Genomic DNA, 18,069 nt, shown 5'->3' with positions numbered 1-18,069 from the left:
TGGTCTGTATCAATAATGGCGATAATATAATATAATAATATGAGCCTTAGGGCTCATTCACATTTGCATATGATGCATGTACTTTCTTTATTTGAAAAATAAAGATAAGATATTCATGGTTTTAACCCTTTGTAAAAATGAATAATAACCTTAAATGATAAAATTATTAATCATGCATTACTTTAAATTTTATAATTATTTTAAAATACCATATCATTTATTTTCCGCATACGATGAAAGCGATCATTTTTATATCTAGTCTAGAAAATAAATTACAATAATAAGGAAAAAAATAATAACAATGATAATAGTAATGGATAAAAGTGTACAGGAAATTCACGTCACTTGCCGCTTGCGTGCATTGGGCCAGAGTTAAACTATAGCGCAATTCGTATAGTATTTTGATGTGGCGCCTGAGTTTAGGCAGATTTAGAAATTTAGGCTTTGAGATTTCGGGGTGTGGCATTCATTTCATTAAAAAATAATTATGTCAAATTGTCCAAATATTATATTTCATAAAAAATATGTGATTGCAAAATGATTCATATGATAAATCCACGCGCTCTAAAATTTCTCATCGAAACTGTTTAATATCAACGATTGAAGTCCAATGTCATAAGCTCTTATGTTCAGTGCTGTGATGCCTACCAATTTCTTTCAAAGTTTATGTATTCATTTGTTTTCAATTATAAAATTGTTTTAATGATATCACCAGGTGTTAATGTTTTAAACAGAAATTATAAAAATGATTGTTTTACGTGAAAAGAAAAATACTTATTGCTATTTGGATTATTTGCAATACTAATAGCTAATTTATGAACAGAACGTTTTAATATTAAATACTGTAGAATGAAGATTCTTACTGTTATTCTACAATATTAAAGTTGTACCGATATGTCTCGATTAGCAGATTATTTTATTATTGTTGGATATGATCACAGTCGTGAAAGTAAGTTATTTATGTTTTTATAAAAAGTTCAATTTAAAATAAAAAAATTCGATATTTCAGGGGGTGGAATGAGCAGTGGCATTATTGTCCAGCGATTTCCAGAAATTGATTGGCCAGATACACCATTCATTGAAGGCATTGAATGGGTAAATAATGTATTTTAAAAACGATTTTCTTTTTAGTTTTGTTGCGAATATATTCATATTTTAACATATATTTATAGTTTTGTCAACCACAAGGATGGGCTTTGTCTACAGAAACCCAAGAACCACGGTTTTTCGTATCTATTCTTACCGACATAGACGCAAATCGTCATTATTGTGCGTGCATGTGTTTCAACGAAACAGTTTCTATAATGCCAAGTAAACCAGTAGATGAAGAAGAAGAACCTGTTGATGAAAATAGTCGCACATTAATGAGAACAGTTCCACCAATAGCACATCATAGTATCATGTATGCTCCCAAATGTTTAGTACTCGTATCAAGATTAGATTACATCGAAACTTTTCGGGTAAATTTTTAACATTTTATTATGACTCAAGATTATTCAAATCAAGTGCAGTATTAGTTAAAAATAAATAAAAAATTATTATTTATACTTTTCAGAACTGTCTTGGTATTATTTACACAGTTTATGTTGAAAATTCGAAATCTATTCCATTAGAAACATTGGTCGGAAATATTCTTGGATGTATTCAAGTACCTCCTCCAGGGGGACCTCAAGTTCGATTTAGTATAGGTGCTGGTGATAGGCAAGCGTTACAACCACCAACAAGTCCGTCGCTGCCAATAACTCATTCTAGTGTAAATTTATTATTTCAACAATTAGGTACTGACTATATTTTATCATTAGCTTTTTCATTTTTTTAATCTATTGATCTTGCCAATTGAGTTGAAATTATTAATAAATTTTTTTAGGAATTCGCAACGTTCTCGTATTATTTTGTGCAGTTATGACTGAACATAAAATTCTCTTCCATTCAGCTAGTTATTCCAGACTAACTGACAGTTGTCGAGCACTTACTGCTATTATGTATCCGTTTCGATACACTCATGTTTACATTCCACTTTTGCCAGCTGCACTTGTTGAAGTACTTAGCACACCTACACCATTTATTATGGGTGTACATAGCTCTCTAAAATTTGAAATTGCTGAACTTGTAAGTATTCACAATATTATATGTTTATTTTCTCGGTAACTGATCTATAAAATATTTATCTCCACAGATGGATGTAATAATAGCTGATTTAGATGGTGGTTCTCTAACAGTACCAGATGGAATTTCATTAGCTCTTCTACCAGAACCATTATTATCCCAAACTCAAGATGCTCTTTCGCTTATTCTTCAGCCAGAACTTACTTCAGCAGACTATGCATTTCCTCCTCTAAATACTAGAATGGTACAACCTTCTATGTTAGATAAAGAATTAAGAGCAGTATTTATGCGAACTTTTGCGCAATTACTTCAAGGGTATCGAAGCTGTTTAACCATGATTCGAATACATCCTAAACCAGTTATCACATTTCATAAGGTATCATTTTACTGCTATAAAATTAATTTTAAAATTTAAAAAAATATCCAAACATATCAAATTATTTTAAAGGCAGCATTCGTTGGAGAACGCGGTCTAACAGACTGTGATTTTACTCTGAGGGTCTTAGACTGCATGTTTTTCACATCGTTTATTGCTGAAAGGGGACCTCCTTGGCGGCCTTGTGATATTTGGGATGAATTATATAGTTCAATAAATGATCACCTCAAGCAAGAATTACAAAATCAACGTAAGCTGTTAACCAATTGATCAATTATTGTAAATAAATTATTAATAGTTCATTTCTAATATACCATTTTTTTTTGAACAGAATTAATACTTACTCATATACGAGACTTAGCAGAACAACTTTATAGAAACGAGAATCCAAATCCCCAACCTCATGTCCAAATAATTTTAAAACCACCAGAAGGGGCTTTCACAAGAATTCATCAGCCGGTTTTCCCGCATATTGACTCATCACAAGTGCAAGCAATAATTGATGAAGGTTTAAAGAAAAACGATTTAAAAGTTCGTTTATCTGCTCTAAAACCTGCTCAACCAAGAATTGTGCCATCAGGACCTCATATATCATTACTTCATGATACTCGACATTTAGTCAGTAATTCAGCTCGAAGATTAGAAGTTCTTCGAAGTTGTGTAAATTGCATTTTTGAAAATAAAATTTCAGACGCTCGAAAGACATTTCCAGCGGTATTACGTGCTTTGAAAAGTAAAACTGCACGTTTAGCTTTATGTATGGAACTATCTCAACATGTTATTGGTAATAGAGCTGTGTTAGAACATCAACAATTTGATTTGGTGGTTCGTTTAATGAATTGTGCTTTACAAGATGATTCAACAATGGATGAACATGGTGTTGCTGCTGCTTTACTTCCGCTTGCAACGGCTTTTTGTCGGAAATTATGTACTGGTGTAATACAGTTTGCATATACATGTATACAAGAACATGCTGTGTGGCAAAACCAACAATTTTGGGAAGATGCTTTTTATCAAGACGTACAAAGAGACATAAAACGTTTATATTTACCAGTTGATAATTTTTCATCAAAGTTAGCATGTGAAAGTTTTATAACACCATCTAGCCCAAGAGAATATGATGAGATTTCTTTGAGGGATCGAAATTCAATATATCGAACTCATGAACCTTCAGCTTTAGAAATTACAGCTGAACAAATGAGGCTTTGGTCATTAACTGATTCAGAAAAACAAAAAGAACTCATTGCGAGTGAAGAAAGTATTTTATACAGTCAAGCCATACACTATGCAAATCGAATGGTTTATCTACTTGTTCCTCCAGATATTGGCGCAAAAACTCATCGACAAGATCATGTTCTCGATGACGAACGAGCTAGTAATAGTATTACTAACAGTGTTCCTAGTGATAGTGGTGATGCAGAGTCTGGTTTTGAAGAGACTGATCCCGGTGAAACAGGTATTGCAGTGATAAGAATGGTTTCGCGGTTTGTTGATCGTGTCTGTACAGAAGGCGGTGTCAGTGTTGAACATGTGAGATGCTTACACCAAATGATTCCCGGTGTTGTTCATATGCATATCGAAACTTTAGAAGCTGTGCATCGAGAAAGTAAAACTCTACCTCCAATTCAAAAGGTATAAAAAAAATTTACATTTTATCATTCCAGCTCTATGATAGCAGATTTTAACAATTTATACTTTTTTAGCCTAAAATACTCACACCAAATTTATTGGCTGGGGAAGAAATAATTATGGATGGATTAAGAGTATATCTTCTTCCTGATGGACGGGAGGAAAATATAGGGCTTCCACGAACGCCACCATTTTTGCCTGCTGAGGGTGCAGTATTTCTTACAAATTATAGAATAGTATTTAAAGGCATTCCTTGTGATCCATTTGGTGAGTTTTTAAAAATTAATTTTACAATATTCAATATTTTCAATTTATATAAAAATTACTTTTTTTTCATTAGCATGTGAACAAATGATCGTTCGAGCCTTTCCAGTTGCTTCTTTAACAAAAGAAAAACGAGTTGCAGTGCAGCACTTAATCCATCTTGATCAGTATCTACAAGAAGGTCTTCAATTACGATCATGCACATTCCAACTTATTAAACTTGCGTTTGATGAAGAGGTTACTGCAGAAAATATCGATACGCTCAGAAAATTAATTCACAAAGCTAGATATCCACCTCATATTTTCCATCATTTTGCATTTAGTGGGCAAGTATGTGTAGCACCAACAACTCATCAAAAAGGAAAGGAAAAAAATGAAACACTAAAGTTTGTATTTATTTGATTACTCATAAATTATTTAGTTAATGTAAACAATTTATCAATCTCCTAATTTATCTTTTTTAGAGGATTCGCGAAAAAGACTCTTCTCAAAACTGCGAGAAAAGCAGGTTTTAAACCAAAACCATCATCAAAACGACAGAAATATGTTTTGCCTAACATGAATTTTATGAATACTAATAAATATATGACTTCACCAGGTAGAATGAGTTTTGCGATGACTGAAAACACTGATTTAAGTCATGACGATGATCTTAGTGGTAAGTATTTTTCTGTTTTAAAAAACTTGCAATATAAATCAAAATATTTATGTTCATTACTTATTTATTATTTTCTAGTTGATGAATTTGAAGTATCTGGTTTTACAACAGCACCTCCAACAGATGCAAAAACATTAGAACGTTTATCTGAACGGAGTTATGTGCGAGATTGGTGTCGACTAGGTTTATACGCAAACAATTTACAAAATAATCGCAAGAATGAACCATTTCGATTAACATCCGTTAATTGTGCGTACATGATCTGTAGAAGTTATCCAGCTTTATTATTAGTGCCAAGTTCAATAACGGATGATAGTATTAGAAGATTTTGTCGGATTTACAGACATAACCGGATGCCGATTCTAACATGGAGACATCCAAAAAACAAAAGCTTTATTAATTAGAGGAGCTGGTCATCACGGAAAAGGTAATAGGAATGCTTAAACCTCATCCATCGTCTGCTTCAAATCTCAAAACAACATCTTCTGAAACTACTACTTCTACATTAGAACAGGAGAAATATTTAATGGCTCTGGTATCAGCAACCCCATCATCTGTTTTGCATCAAAATTCAGCATGGGAAATGTCAGATAGTTCGCTGAGTATCGATTCACTTTTATTGCAAGTAGATGATCGGAATATTGCTACGCCAGAACAATCCCGACGAAATCCATTCAACAAAGCAATAGGTGCACTGGGATCGTCCGCTGGAAAAGGGCCAAAGAATTTTGGACGATGGGGTTCTTTAAAAGATAAGAGACATAATTCTCAAACTTCTTTAACATCTTTTAACCATCGAAACGCAGTTCGACATTCTACGGATTCAGACAGCGGTACTGAATGTATACATACTCTTCAAAGAGCAGCGCTTTATATACTTGGCGAGAAATCAAATATGAGGGGAGGAAAAACAGAGTCAGCTTCAAAAATAGATTATATTCCTGTAGAGTATTATGATTCAAGACACACTAAAGCAGCATTTAAAAAATTAATGAGAGCGTGTATACCAAGTTCTCCCAATGTTGAACCAGATCAAACGTTTTATAAATTAATCGAAAACTCTGAATGGTTACTGCAGTTACAGAATCTCATGCAGTTATCTGGAGCGGTAATAGATCTAATGGATGTTCAAGGATCATCGGTTGCTGTTTGTTTAGAAGATGGATGGGACACAACTACGATAGTATGCTCTGTTGCTCAAGTATGTCTCGATCCACATTATCGTACTATTGAAGGCTTTCGAGTATTAATTGAAAAAGAATGGCTTGGTTTTGGTCATAGATTTAGTCATCGTAATAATTTAGCCGTACATTCACAAACTACGAATTTTACACCAACATTCCTTCAGTTTCTTGACATAGTTCATCAAATTCGTAAACAATTTCCATTGGCTTTTGAATTCAATGATTATTATTTACGATTTCTGGCTTATCATTCAGTATCTTGCCGCTTTAGAACATTTTTATTGGATTGTGAATTTGATCGAGTTGAATGCGGTATCGCCGCTGTAGAAGATAAAAGAGGCTCTTTAACAAGTCACCACAAAGGTGTAGATACTGGAAGTGATGATGAAGTAGTATATCCCGGTGGTAGACTAGTAGGAAATAATAATGGATCAAACTTAGGTCAAAGTATTTTTGATTATATTGAAAAACAACATACTAGATGTCCAATTTTTTTCAATTTTATGTACACGCCAAATTTTGAACATCCAATACTAAGACCTGTTTCACACTTATCTAGCTTAGATATTTGGCCATATTATTTTGAAGAAGAATTGGCACACGGTCCTGCATATGAATTAGAAATATTACAACAAGATTCTCAACAAGAAGAAGAGGCTGAAGCAGCTGATGGAACTATTAAAAAAAATAGAAAAATAGTTACTCAGGGATATGATGATATAAATACCATGATACCTGACCAATTTTCACACTTACTAGAAGAGATTCGTAGACTTGAAACGGAATTAGGACATTTACCACAAAAATGGAAAGTCATTTGGGATAAACTTGAACTCCCTAATACTGATACACTTGCTCGGCATGCATCTTTCAGTTCAGCTTTAGTTAGATATCATGGCAAATTAATTCACAAAAGATCAACATTAGAATTGCTTTTACGCGGAAAACTATCTGGTGGATATTCAAATGGAAATGAAAGCTCTATTTATGCACATCCACATAGATTTGAAAGGCTTGATTCAGCTACACCAACTCACTGTGATGCATGCTCTGGAGTATTGTGGGGACCAGTGAAGGCTGGCTTACGATGCGTCGATTGTGGACACATATGCCATGATAAATGTGCTGATGTAGTTCCAAAAAATTGTACTAAATATAAAACAGTAACTGATAGTTTACAATCACGTACATTAACTCGAAATGGTGGTGATAATGGTACTGTGAATTCAAGTGTAACTACAATTCAAACATTATCCCAACAATATTATGAACAATTCTCAAGTAATGTTGCGGAAAATCGTACTCATGAAGGATATTTGTATAAACGTGGAGCACTATTGAAAGGATGGAAACAAAGATGGTTTGTTCTTGATTGTATTAAACATCAGCTCAGGTATTACGATGCTATGGAAGATTCTCATTGTAAAGGATACATAGGTATAATTTGAATGTTATACAATTTAATTGTTATGTCTTTTAATTTTATTGTCTTTTAATGGAAATATTTTTTAGATTTAGCTGAAGTCGTTTCGGTTAACCCAGCTGCACCAACACCAGGACCTCCTAAAAAAACTGATGAAAAGTCCTTTTTTGATGTAAGTAATTTATAAATAAATGATTTATTATCATTATCGATGAATTCTAATTGTTTTTTTTTCTTTTCGATCAGCTACGTACAAATAGAAGAACATACAATTTCTGCGCCGGAGATGCCTCTACAGCACAAGAATGGATAGAAAAAATTCAAGCGTGCCTGCAGTAATTTTGTTCTATAAATTTCGCGTATTTCGTATATATCTAATTACCGTACACTTTTCGGAATCAAATGACTGATAGAATAATTAATACCACCTTCATATCGTTGTATAGTTTTTCTTTTTTATAATCTAATTATATACAATTTGACATTATATATAAAAATGTTTAAATTTTATCAGATTGTGAGCAATATATTCCATAATTTTAGATCTAAAGTTATTCATAACTGCATAATAGGCATTATGTATGTATTATAATTGTACTAAATATAAGTCATGTTACATGTCAAAACAGTAAAATACTTTCTATTTTTGGATCTCCGTAAAATCTATTGCTTCTGTAACTATCTAGAGTACTTGAGTAAACAATGACGGATTTCAAAAAGTAAAGAAAAATGAATCTAATATCTTAGACTATGATGTACGCATGATTCTCTACCAAAAATGGCGTTTAGATATGATCTTGTCTATTCAATTTTAAAAATTAAACGTATCGTTGATCAATATTTGTTAAAAAATCAAAAATTTAACTTAAATATAGAGTAAAAACAATAATATCTATTTATTATAATTTTATATAAAATGTAATTATGTTTATTAAGTTAATTATTAATAGAGAAGACAGTATTTAAATTTTTTTAAAGTAAACCTTAAAATAACTTAAAATTGATTAGAAATAAAGATTTTCTGATTTTTCAATACTGATTTTATTTAAGGACAAAGCCTCAAAAAAATTTTTTTTTTGTTTTATTACTACTAGGGTGTTATTTAGGATGTTACAAAAGTTAATGTGCATTAGCACAGGGTGGTAGAAAACATTGCTATCGATGAATAAGATTATATTAAATAACCTACTGACTTAATACTAAGTTTACAAACTAATATTATCTAATACTTTACTAATCGAAAAATTCATCTTAAAAAAGTTGTTACAAAAAAACCATATTATTTAACTAACAGAAAAATTTTGTATAATACATCGTAGTAAAATCGAATTAGCTAGATGAATTAATTTAAAGGAAACTTTGGCAGTGAAAAATATTTGATGAGGTCAAGTCTATAGATTGCTAAAAAGTTAAAAAAACATACATTTCTGGAAAATTAATTATTATTATTCCATTATATGCATTCATCTATATAATCTTATTTTTTACTTATATCCCCTATCACCCTATTTAGTTGAAATATCGCTTCTAAGAACAATCAACATTAAATTTGTTACATCCTATTAATATAATATTTTTAATTAATTTAAATGTTAAGACGATAATGTAAAAATCTCCCAATTGATTTGTCTTATTTCAATAATAATTAAAACAATTAAATTTAGATTATCATGAATAAGAGATGAATAATTTTATATCATCGATAATGAAAATCCTAAAACGACCAGAAATGTAATGATTTTCTTTTGAGTTCTAACATAATGAATTTATAAGGCCACCATAGTCATTATTTCTTATACTTATTGGAATCTAAATATTTATTTAAACATTTTCTTGATACGATTTTTAGAAAAGTATTTCGATAAATTTTGTTTTGATTGAATTTAGAAGCAATCATGTTGTGTTTTTTTCTTTACTACAACTATCAATTTAAATTAATTCTGAATTTCGTTCAGTATTGTTTCGTCAAAGACCACTAAAATATAAGAGTGAGGCACTTTTTGAAACTGAACCTGTTACTTCTACGTTTTCTTAATGTTTAGTTGAGATCAATATTTCAATAGTCTCAAAACACTTGTTTACATTTTATGTTATTTAAATTTCTAGATAAATGATATTAGTTTTCATTATACAATTATTTAAAAAATTCTGAAGCTAAGGAGTTTTAAAGCATCGAATTGCTATATAAATCCGTACTGGTATGTATAAACGTTCTTTGTTATTATATATACTATTACTATTATTTTCCTATTGGCTTTTTGTGTATATTACGTATTATATGTATAGAGATAATTAATATTTTCTATTACTTATTTCCAATCTCGAAAATTGATATGATTCATATTTTTTTCGTTGATACAAATACACATGTTTTTAAATTTACTTATAAATTTAAGGGACATTTATTTCTATTGAAAATTTTCGATTTTAACTATTTTATCTATAATATTCACTACAGATTTGTTAATAGTAAAATATATATAAACACTGATAATTATTATCGTAATTATTATCATGAAAACTTAGATGGTTTACGGCGTTGTTTTACTCTTGTTGGTGATGGGGTTCCACTTTGCATCGCTGGATATAATAACAGACTTATCTCGTCGATTGAAGTAGTTGCAGCCTTGCGAATTTTTATATGTTTCATACTTTGTACTTCGGATTCTAGAACCCATTCATCTGGCACTCTATTGTAATAAAGATAATCAGTATTGAATTATTTTGTTTTCAATAATCATTGCAAAACAACTATTAATTATTTCCTTACATGTTTTGTGGATACCATCGTAATAGCACTCGAATTTTTCCATCCATTTCGACTCGTTTAGCTAATACCTTATACAAAAAAATAATTATGTTGAAAATAACAAATTTTACTAATGAAATAATCGATCATTGCTCAAGTTATACGTACTTGACTAGTCAAAGCCATTGAATTTCCCGGTGTATCTACTAGAAACCCATGAGTTCTTGATTTCGCTAATTCTAATAACCTGTGTTGCAAGCCTTCCATAACTCCCGTATCGAAATAATCAAAAAGTCTCGCTAAAAAAAAATGATTTGCTATTGTATCCATTTTCAAAATTTTTTTAATGATATAATACTTTACCTGACCATGGTTGTCGCCTATATCGTAATTTCTTGCCATTTCTGCGAACCAACTTTCCACTATTTTCACAGCTTCTCTTACTGTTGTTATTACTTGTTTCTGGTTGATTGAAATGACTATTAACATGCCTCTCTAAAGTTATCTAAAACAACAGGAAGGTATAATGATAAACATGAGTTTACATGGAATTTCACAAATTAAAATCATTATCATTCATGAAAGTGAAGACTTCAAAATTCAGCCTTCATTGAACAAGTATTTGAAGAGCATTCAAGTGGGCTATCGTTCAGTTAAGCAGCCGTCATCTGGAGCAGTGACCGAACCTAACAACGCTCAAGTTGTCGCATTACCAATACTACACAATTTTTCTACAAATAGTGTTAATTTAATCGTGAAATGAGTAACAATTACGATCATTTCAGTTATTTTTATGTATGAATAATATTTTTGAACTATTTTTTAACTCTCTCTAAACTATTTAAATAGTGAAAAAAGTACGTAATATAAAGATTAAAAAAAAATATTTAAAAATAAACCAATATACCTGCGAACTAAATCTACTTCCGCAACCGTCAACGATACACCTAAATGGTTTGTTACCACCATGAGAAAGAACATGTCTTTCAAGCCACCGTCTGGAACATGATGTTCTGCCTTGGACTTTACAACCTAACCACTGGCATACAAAATTGTCTCCACCAGTTTGTGTATTAATATGCGCCGACTGAAATCATACAACTTATAGAAATAATAATAATGATACAAAAATATACTTAACTTTACCTGTAGATGCTCCAGCAATGCGCTACTACATTCAAAAATAGCTTCACATTTATCCCAACGACAAATGCCGTTTTCAGTTACTTGAACACCACTTTTTGTATCAATTCGAGCAGGAAATCGAATAGTAGTAGGCTCAGACAAGATTGGAGAATCTAACTCTTTAGATTCACTATTTCTAGGTGAGTCTTCATCATCTACTTCATCTTCCTCATCTTTTGCTGGAGTTAATGAGTCTTCCCTATCTTGGGATTTCGCTATACTGGTTGATAACCTGGTAATTGGACAATCTTGATTATTTGCTAAGTAAGGTTTGTTATTAGTGGTGCGAGTTATGTTTGCAGATGAATTCGTTAAATTTTTATTTTTGTTAATAAATTTTGTAATATTTTCAAAATCCGAAGCTACTAGTTTTGAAACTGAGGTGGTTGTAAGTGGTGATGGTTCTTGATTAACTTTAGAATGAACTTCATTTGTTGAATTTAAAGTAATTTTGCTTGTAGTAATATTTGGGAGTACATCATTTGATATTAATAAAGTTGGTAATGACCTAGCAACAAGCATTTTATCCAACTTTGTGACGTTGACTCGAGGAGTAATAGTTGACAATTTTTTTATCAATAATGCTGAATTTTCAGTCGCTTTTACATTCCAGTCATTGAGTCGATTATTCGAATCAACTTTATTCAATTTTTTAGTAAGTGTTCCTACGTTTCGATGAACTGTTAATGGTCTCCGAAACTCCAATGAATGTTTAGCCACGAGAACTGACATGTCTCCTAAATTCTTTTTTGTCTAATAACATACGAAAAAAAATGAACATTAAAATGTCTCAATATATTCAACAAAAAAAAAAATATTCGAATATACCTTGTGTCCTTGAGGTTTGATCTGAGTTTTAAAAAATTCAGTAATTTTCCCTTGTGATTCTTGTTGATGAAGCGGAGTTTTTGAAAAATTCTTAATTGTTTTAGTAGTTACATCAGTTGCATTTATTTTCGATATTAAATCTGTCTTCAATTCCTGATTCGGTTGCTTATGTGACGGAAACGGTGAAACCGCATCTGTTGAAGAATCCCAAGACCATTTAGATCTGGTCTCATTGAGTTCTGATGATATTGAAGGTGACAGTGTGGAAGATGATCGCGACGAACTTGATTCCTTACCGGAAACTGCAAGGCCTTCATCGCTACTTGTACTACAAGGCGATCCTGGTTCTGTTATGTCACTTGTTCCACTGCTGCTACATTCACCACAGGATACTACAACACCACTATAACAGAAAAAAATAATAATTGACATATCATATTATACATCAATCAATATTTTTTTAATTATTATAAGAAAATTTAATATCATATTTGAAGTATTTATAATTTAAATTCAAGTTAAAATAAATGAATAATATATCTGTTTATTGCATGAAATAAATTAATTATTTACTCTGAATTTAATAATCCATAAATTCATATATAATTTTGTTTCAATAATAATTTATCTTTATATGTATACATATAATTCTTTGATTTCCTTCATTCATTTCATTTTTAACTCACATACAGTAGCTACAAAACTTCTCTACATAGTCATCTATATTCTTTTCACTTCCTATCATTCCTATGCACCTCCCCACCATATGCTTCCATGTTTTTTTCTATATCTACACATGCTGTACACTCCTGTCTCTCTTTATTTTCCTAATACTTCGTTTCTTTAGCATTCAGTATCCTATTACTATACTCCGTTTGCTTGTCGTTTTCATACGCCTCTAATATTCTAACTTGTCCTTTCTTTTCTTCTTTATTTATACCACTTATTGTACTTGGAATCTGCAATTCCTTCCCATCTTTGTTTTAAATCTTTATAACTTATGCTTTTTAGATTTATTTTTTATTACCTTTCACATTCATACACTTTTTAATTCCTACTTTTACTTTTGTTGCTTTCGTTTATCGAGATTTCATTTTTTTTCCTTTTATTCATTCGAGGATGAATTTTAGCAAATAATCCCGTCTCATCCTTTTCATTATAAAATTTTCTTGTTGATAATCAGAAAAATTTATCATAGTATAATAAATTTGAATATATACATAAAACATTAAGTCGGAATTCATTTTAATATCATCAATTCTTACGTTTTTTCTATTTTTATTTCTTATTCTAAAAATAAACTAATGCTTAAACTTTTCTTTACAATCAAATTTAATGTTTTTATTCATAGAAATATTCTTAATAAATTACACGAATCAGTCATGCATACTAGAATAATCGGATTAACGGAAGTTCGCAAATTCAATTTTCCATTGTTTTTAGTTTATAAATTTATTGTCAAATTTAAATTGTAGGGTAAAAAAATATAATTTCTGTTAAAATAAAAAAAAAGTGATGATAACCTTGGAGAATAAGTAAGGATATAATTTTTCTTCTATTTATTTAGAATCAAGGTTCGTTATTATATGTTACTGCAGGCACAAAAAATTACTCCGGAAGTATTTGATATGTATCAATTACTATTAGAACCTAACTATTGATGATAATTATGTAGATATAAAGATACCCTATATAACATTATAAGCAATTAACATTTTCATGTGATCAAGTATACCATATATTTATTAAATTTGTAATTTAAAAAATTAACAGATTTTTCGGAGCAATTTATCTTAATTCTCATTAAAAATATAAATTAAAAATATTTTTTAGAAAGAGATTCAAAATTTATGATTACCTGTCAGAGCTTTCAGAACTGTCGTATCGATCGGAACATCGCTTTTTGCCACAAGGTCCAATGAGAGTCTCTTCGGCCATTCTTATCTGTCCCTTAAATGATTGTCCAAGATTGACAACAACATCATTGTTCAATTTTTGTTTATTCTGGCATGCTTCTTGTTCAGTTTGTATATGTGCAGAAGTATCAACAATTGCAGCCGTAGAATCTTCAATAGTTTTTATAGAATCTTTTACGTCTTCCATCTTGTCACTTCCATACTCAGATGCATTGAACTCCAATAAACCCATTATGTTATTATCTATTTGTTTTTCTGGTATACTATGCTTTAGAATGATTTTTTTACAATCAGTCATTTTGTTTTTCACATGTCCTGAAGAATGTGATGACGATAATGATTCACATTTTACCAAACAACTTGATATATCTGTTGATACATGAGGTTCATTTTTACAACTATTTGACTTTTGATCATCAAAATTAATTAATTCTTTAGAATCATCATTATACATATTGTTAATATTTTTTAATATATCGTTAGTTGTCTTGGTTTCAATCGTATTAATCTGCTTATTATCAGATTGTTTTGCGGAGTCAAAAATATTTAAATAGTTACTTTTACTATTTACATCTTTCGAAAAAGAATCAATCATTAATAATTGATTTTTTTCATTGCGTTTTCGACGTCTTTCTCGACGAAGACGATTATCACGCGATTCAGACTCTGTCGTTTCTACTGTAGACCACCAATCTGCCATTTTGATAAAATCCAGATGAATACAATTTCCGTGAAAATTTTTTTACGTAATCTTATAATATTCACAAATATAAGTATTATTATTATTTCAATTATAATAATAAATATTATGAATTATAGTAATTAATACGATTGTATAATTATACTATCGATTATTGATGAATTTTTATATTCATAACACACCACTATAGAACACGTACTCGAGTTAAACTACTAGTGTTTGGATACATTACACTTAATAAAACGCACGAACAAAGCTTGTAAATCTTTTATGTTATTTTTCCACACATCTTTCTTTATCTCTAATGAATCATATATATTTTTACACTAAATCACGTTTACTAACTACGACTGAACATCATTTTTTTACCCAAAAAAGCCAATGCTTGATACGGAATTTTCATCTACAACAAAAAGACATTTCTAAATATGTATATAGTACATCTGACAAAAGAGATATAGTTTCATTGGCCAAAAAATATACTTTGGAGTAGTTCTGAATCTAGCTCCCTCTATTATTATTTCATCCTGTTCGTTATTATGTAGTTTTAATTATGTATAAAGTAAGTCTGTACTTTCCATCCATTCGCTAAATTTAGAGTGTAAATAAATAAATATTTAATTCAATATTAAACAATTTATTATGAAATAATAAAAATATTTATTTGAATATAACTTCGTATTACAACATTTAAGAAATGTATTTTTTTAAAGTTTATGATTTTTGAAATAAAGTGAAGTTTTATCATAATATTATGATATAATTTTATCTTTTAGACAATAAAATTTTATTTATAAAAATGAGGAAACAAAATTATTTGTAAAAAAAGAAGAAATTTTATGAAATATTGTAATTAAACAAACATAAAATAATTATACAAATAAAAAGTTTTAATTAGATTCTTTCAGGTATCAAGTCTCCAAGTACTTCATTCCAAACCCAGTTGATTCCGTTAATCATCAACCTCATGGGTTTAGTTTTTACAGAATATCCGTTTAATCGTAACCAATCAGCTTCATCCCTCAACCACTTTTGTACCTCTTCTTCTCTACATGTAAAATCATTTATTATACTTATTCCACTATTATTAGGTTTTACTCTCTGAAGAATATTCCTTTTGTATATCATATCTTTCAATTGAACAATTATATCTTTACCAACTTTCATTACGTGTTTAACCTTCACTATTATTCCCATTTCTCGTTTCAAATATGTTTCTAAATCTTTTGGTCCCATCTCAGATTTCAAACCTTTAATCTTAAGATTGAGGTTCCTTTTATCTCTTTCTTTTTTTTCATTCTCCCACTCTTCATGAGACATTCGAGTGGGTCTACATTTTTCCCTTTCTGCTCTGTTCGTTAATAACTGAGTATTCCTACGTTCTTGTAATTCATTTAATTTCGGTACATACTTTATTTCTTCAGTGCTAGATTTGGATTTATTAGTGATTATGTCATCTATGCACTCACAATCTATGGATTTATTGTTGATTAAAACTTTATAATCTTCAATCGATATTCCTTGTTGACCCTCCTGGTTTAATTTTTCTTTATCTTCCCATTCTTTTATTTTCATTTTCAACAATTCTCGATTTTGTTGTCTTAGTAATTTTATTTCTAGTGTTTGTTGTACAAATTTTGATTCTATTAATTTTAATCTTTCTATTCGATTCCTCAATATTAATTCTTTCTCTTCTAAGTTTTTTTCAAATAAAATTGCTTGTACAAACTCATCTTTGTACTCCTCTTGTATTTCATTTTTTCTTTGTTTATCTTCTTTTTCATTTTTTTGTTTTTCTAATTCTAAAGCGTACTCTGTTTCTATCTTTCTATATTTATTCATTAAAATTCGTTCATGTTCCATCTGGGCTTTAGTCATACTTTCAAATGCTTCGACTTTTTCCTTTACTCTTTTTTTTACTTCTTCCTTTATGTAATTTTCCATAGATTTATCGCCAATTCCTGCCCAAACAACCTCACATTCTTCTTTATTATCACTTACTAGAGTATTGTTATAATTATTAAAATTTTGTGTATTATGGTTATTTTTTTTCTGAAAAGTTTCTTTATTTAGTATTTATTATTCTATGATAATAGAACATATATATATATATATATATATATATATACAATATATATATACATATTAATATGTTAATATATTTACGCGAAAATCAAATTTACCTGTCGATCATGGCTATTATGTTGAAGCTTTGATAGTTCAGTTTTATCCATTTTTCCTTCTGTATTACCACTCTTTTCTTTTACTTCGTCTTCTATTTCAATAATGTCATGATCTAATAGCTTATTACTCTCAATAATTGATTGTATGGGTCGTAATTCTTGGTGTACTTTTTTTGCACATTGTTCAATATCACTATTATTATGAGATTGATCTAAAAATCGTTTATTTGATATTTTCGATTTAAATTGTGCAAATGGATTTATTAAATGAATACTTTTTTCAGTATTTAATGTTGAATCTACTAATACTTCTATGTTATCACTGTCTGTTTCTCCGACGCTTATTTCAATCATATCTGAAAATAATGTATTGTTAATAAGAATTGTCATCCAAGGAATATATATTTTTTACAACAAATTTATAGATTAATAGTAAAAAAAATAAAAAGGTAGAAAAACATTAACAATATTAAACAGATAAGTGAAATAAACAAATGCCGATAAACTGCAATGTTAGGTTAGTAAAGATAAAAACTATCTCAAAACTCATTTGCACCGAGTATTTTATTTTTGTAATTAAAAATTTGTTCAATATAAAAAAGTTTAATGAGTAGCTTACTGATATGATTGTTGACTTTTCAATTATACTGGTCAATAAAAATAAAATTCATTACTGTAAAAATTTACGTGATATGAATTCACGGAAATGTATTCATTTCTCGTTCAGAGGAATAATATGTATTATAGTCAATTGACTATTATATGTATCCTTCCGAACGACAACAATCTAATCGTAATTTATACCGATCGATTGAGTAAGGGTATCTTGAACATTTAATTTTTGAAACTTTTTAAATTAAAAGCTACT

General features: G+C 29.7%; 3 protein-coding genes across 5 annotated transcripts; 1 reads left to right on the top strand and 2 right to left on the bottom strand.

The window, feature by feature from the left end:
• Nucleotides 1–361: 361 nt before the first annotated feature.
• Nucleotides 362–8,266, top strand: Sbf (SET domain binding factor). The gene is given in 16 exon segments (XM_035095335.1): nt 362–949; nt 1,010–1,095; nt 1,173–1,460; nt 1,556–1,778; nt 1,868–2,109; nt 2,177–2,482; nt 2,555–2,732; nt 2,814–4,114; nt 4,186–4,378; nt 4,452–4,761; nt 4,840–5,033; nt 5,112–5,413; nt 5,415–5,461; nt 5,463–7,654; nt 7,730–7,812; nt 7,887–8,266. Coding segments are annotated over 16 exon segments (6,093 nt in total). The 5' UTR covers nt 362–894; the 3' UTR covers nt 7,980–8,266.
• A 391-nt stretch (nt 8,267–8,657) lies between these two features.
• On the bottom strand, nt 8,658–15,462 carry jing (AE binding protein 2 jing). 3 transcript variants are annotated; one of them, XM_035095358.1, is made up of 9 exons: nt 14,261–15,462; nt 12,699–12,805; nt 12,403–12,596; nt 11,536–12,327; nt 11,297–11,476; nt 10,753–10,894; nt 10,558–10,688; nt 10,411–10,478; nt 8,658–10,330 (listed from the first exon to the last, which is right to left on the bottom strand). In XM_035095358.1, the coding sequence occupies exons 1-9, from the start codon at nt 15,016–15,018 to the stop codon at nt 10,153–10,155; spliced, it is 2,550 nt and encodes an 849-aa protein (XP_034951249.1). In that variant the 5' UTR covers nt 15,019–15,462; the 3' UTR covers nt 8,658–10,152. The 3 variants fall into 3 exon arrangements, with proteins under 3 accessions (XP_034951249.1, XP_034951250.1, XP_034951248.1); XM_035095359.1 differs by having other exon boundaries at nt 11,536–11,806; nt 12,083–12,327; nt 12,403–12,805; nt 14,261–15,461; XM_035095357.1 differs by having other exon boundaries at nt 12,403–12,805.
• A 372-nt stretch (nt 15,463–15,834) lies between these two features.
• LOC118074272 (uncharacterized protein PFB0765w-like) lies at nt 15,835–17,977 on the bottom strand. The gene is made up of 3 exons (XM_035095365.1): nt 17,821–17,977; nt 17,202–17,557; nt 15,835–17,070 (listed from the first exon to the last, which is right to left on the bottom strand). The coding sequence occupies exons 2-3, from the start codon at nt 17,553–17,555 to the stop codon at nt 15,913–15,915; spliced, it is 1,512 nt and encodes a 503-aa protein (XP_034951256.1). The 5' UTR covers nt 17,556–17,557; nt 17,821–17,977; the 3' UTR covers nt 15,835–15,912.
• Nucleotides 17,978–18,069: the final 92 nt, after the last annotated feature.

This window comes from Chelonus insularis, unplaced genomic scaffold (genome assembly GCF_013357705.1).
Source record: "Chelonus insularis isolate UGA/USDA-ARS -01 unplaced genomic scaffold, ASM1335770v1 contig_134_pilon, whole genome shotgun sequence".
Taxonomy (NCBI): Eukaryota; Metazoa; Arthropoda; class Insecta; order Hymenoptera; family Braconidae; genus Chelonus; species Chelonus insularis.
Note: the sequence above shows the minus strand (reverse complement) of the source record. Positions and strands in the feature narration are given on the sequence as shown.

Bases quoted from the DNA above. Each gene is read 5' to 3' on its own strand.
- LOC118074272 (XM_035095365.1), bottom strand. From the start codon at position 17,555: ATGATTGAAATAAGCGTCGGAGAAACAGACAGTGATAACATAGAAGTA. The intron at 17,071-17,201 runs GTAAATTTGATT...GAAACTTTTCAG, and splicing joins ATAATAGCCATGATCGACAG to AAAAAAAATAACCATAATAC.
- jing (XM_035095357.1), bottom strand. From the start codon at position 15,018: ATGGCAGATTGGTGGTCTACAGTAGAAACGACAGAGTCTGAATCGCGT. The intron at 12,806-14,260 runs GTAATCATAAAT...TTTCTGTTATAG, and splicing joins AGTTCTGAAAGCTCTGACAG to TGGTGTTGTAGTATCCTGTG. The intron at 10,895-11,296 runs GTATATTGGTTT...CTGTTGTTTTAG, and splicing joins GAAGTAGATTTAGTTCGCAG to ATAACTTTAGAGAGGCATGT.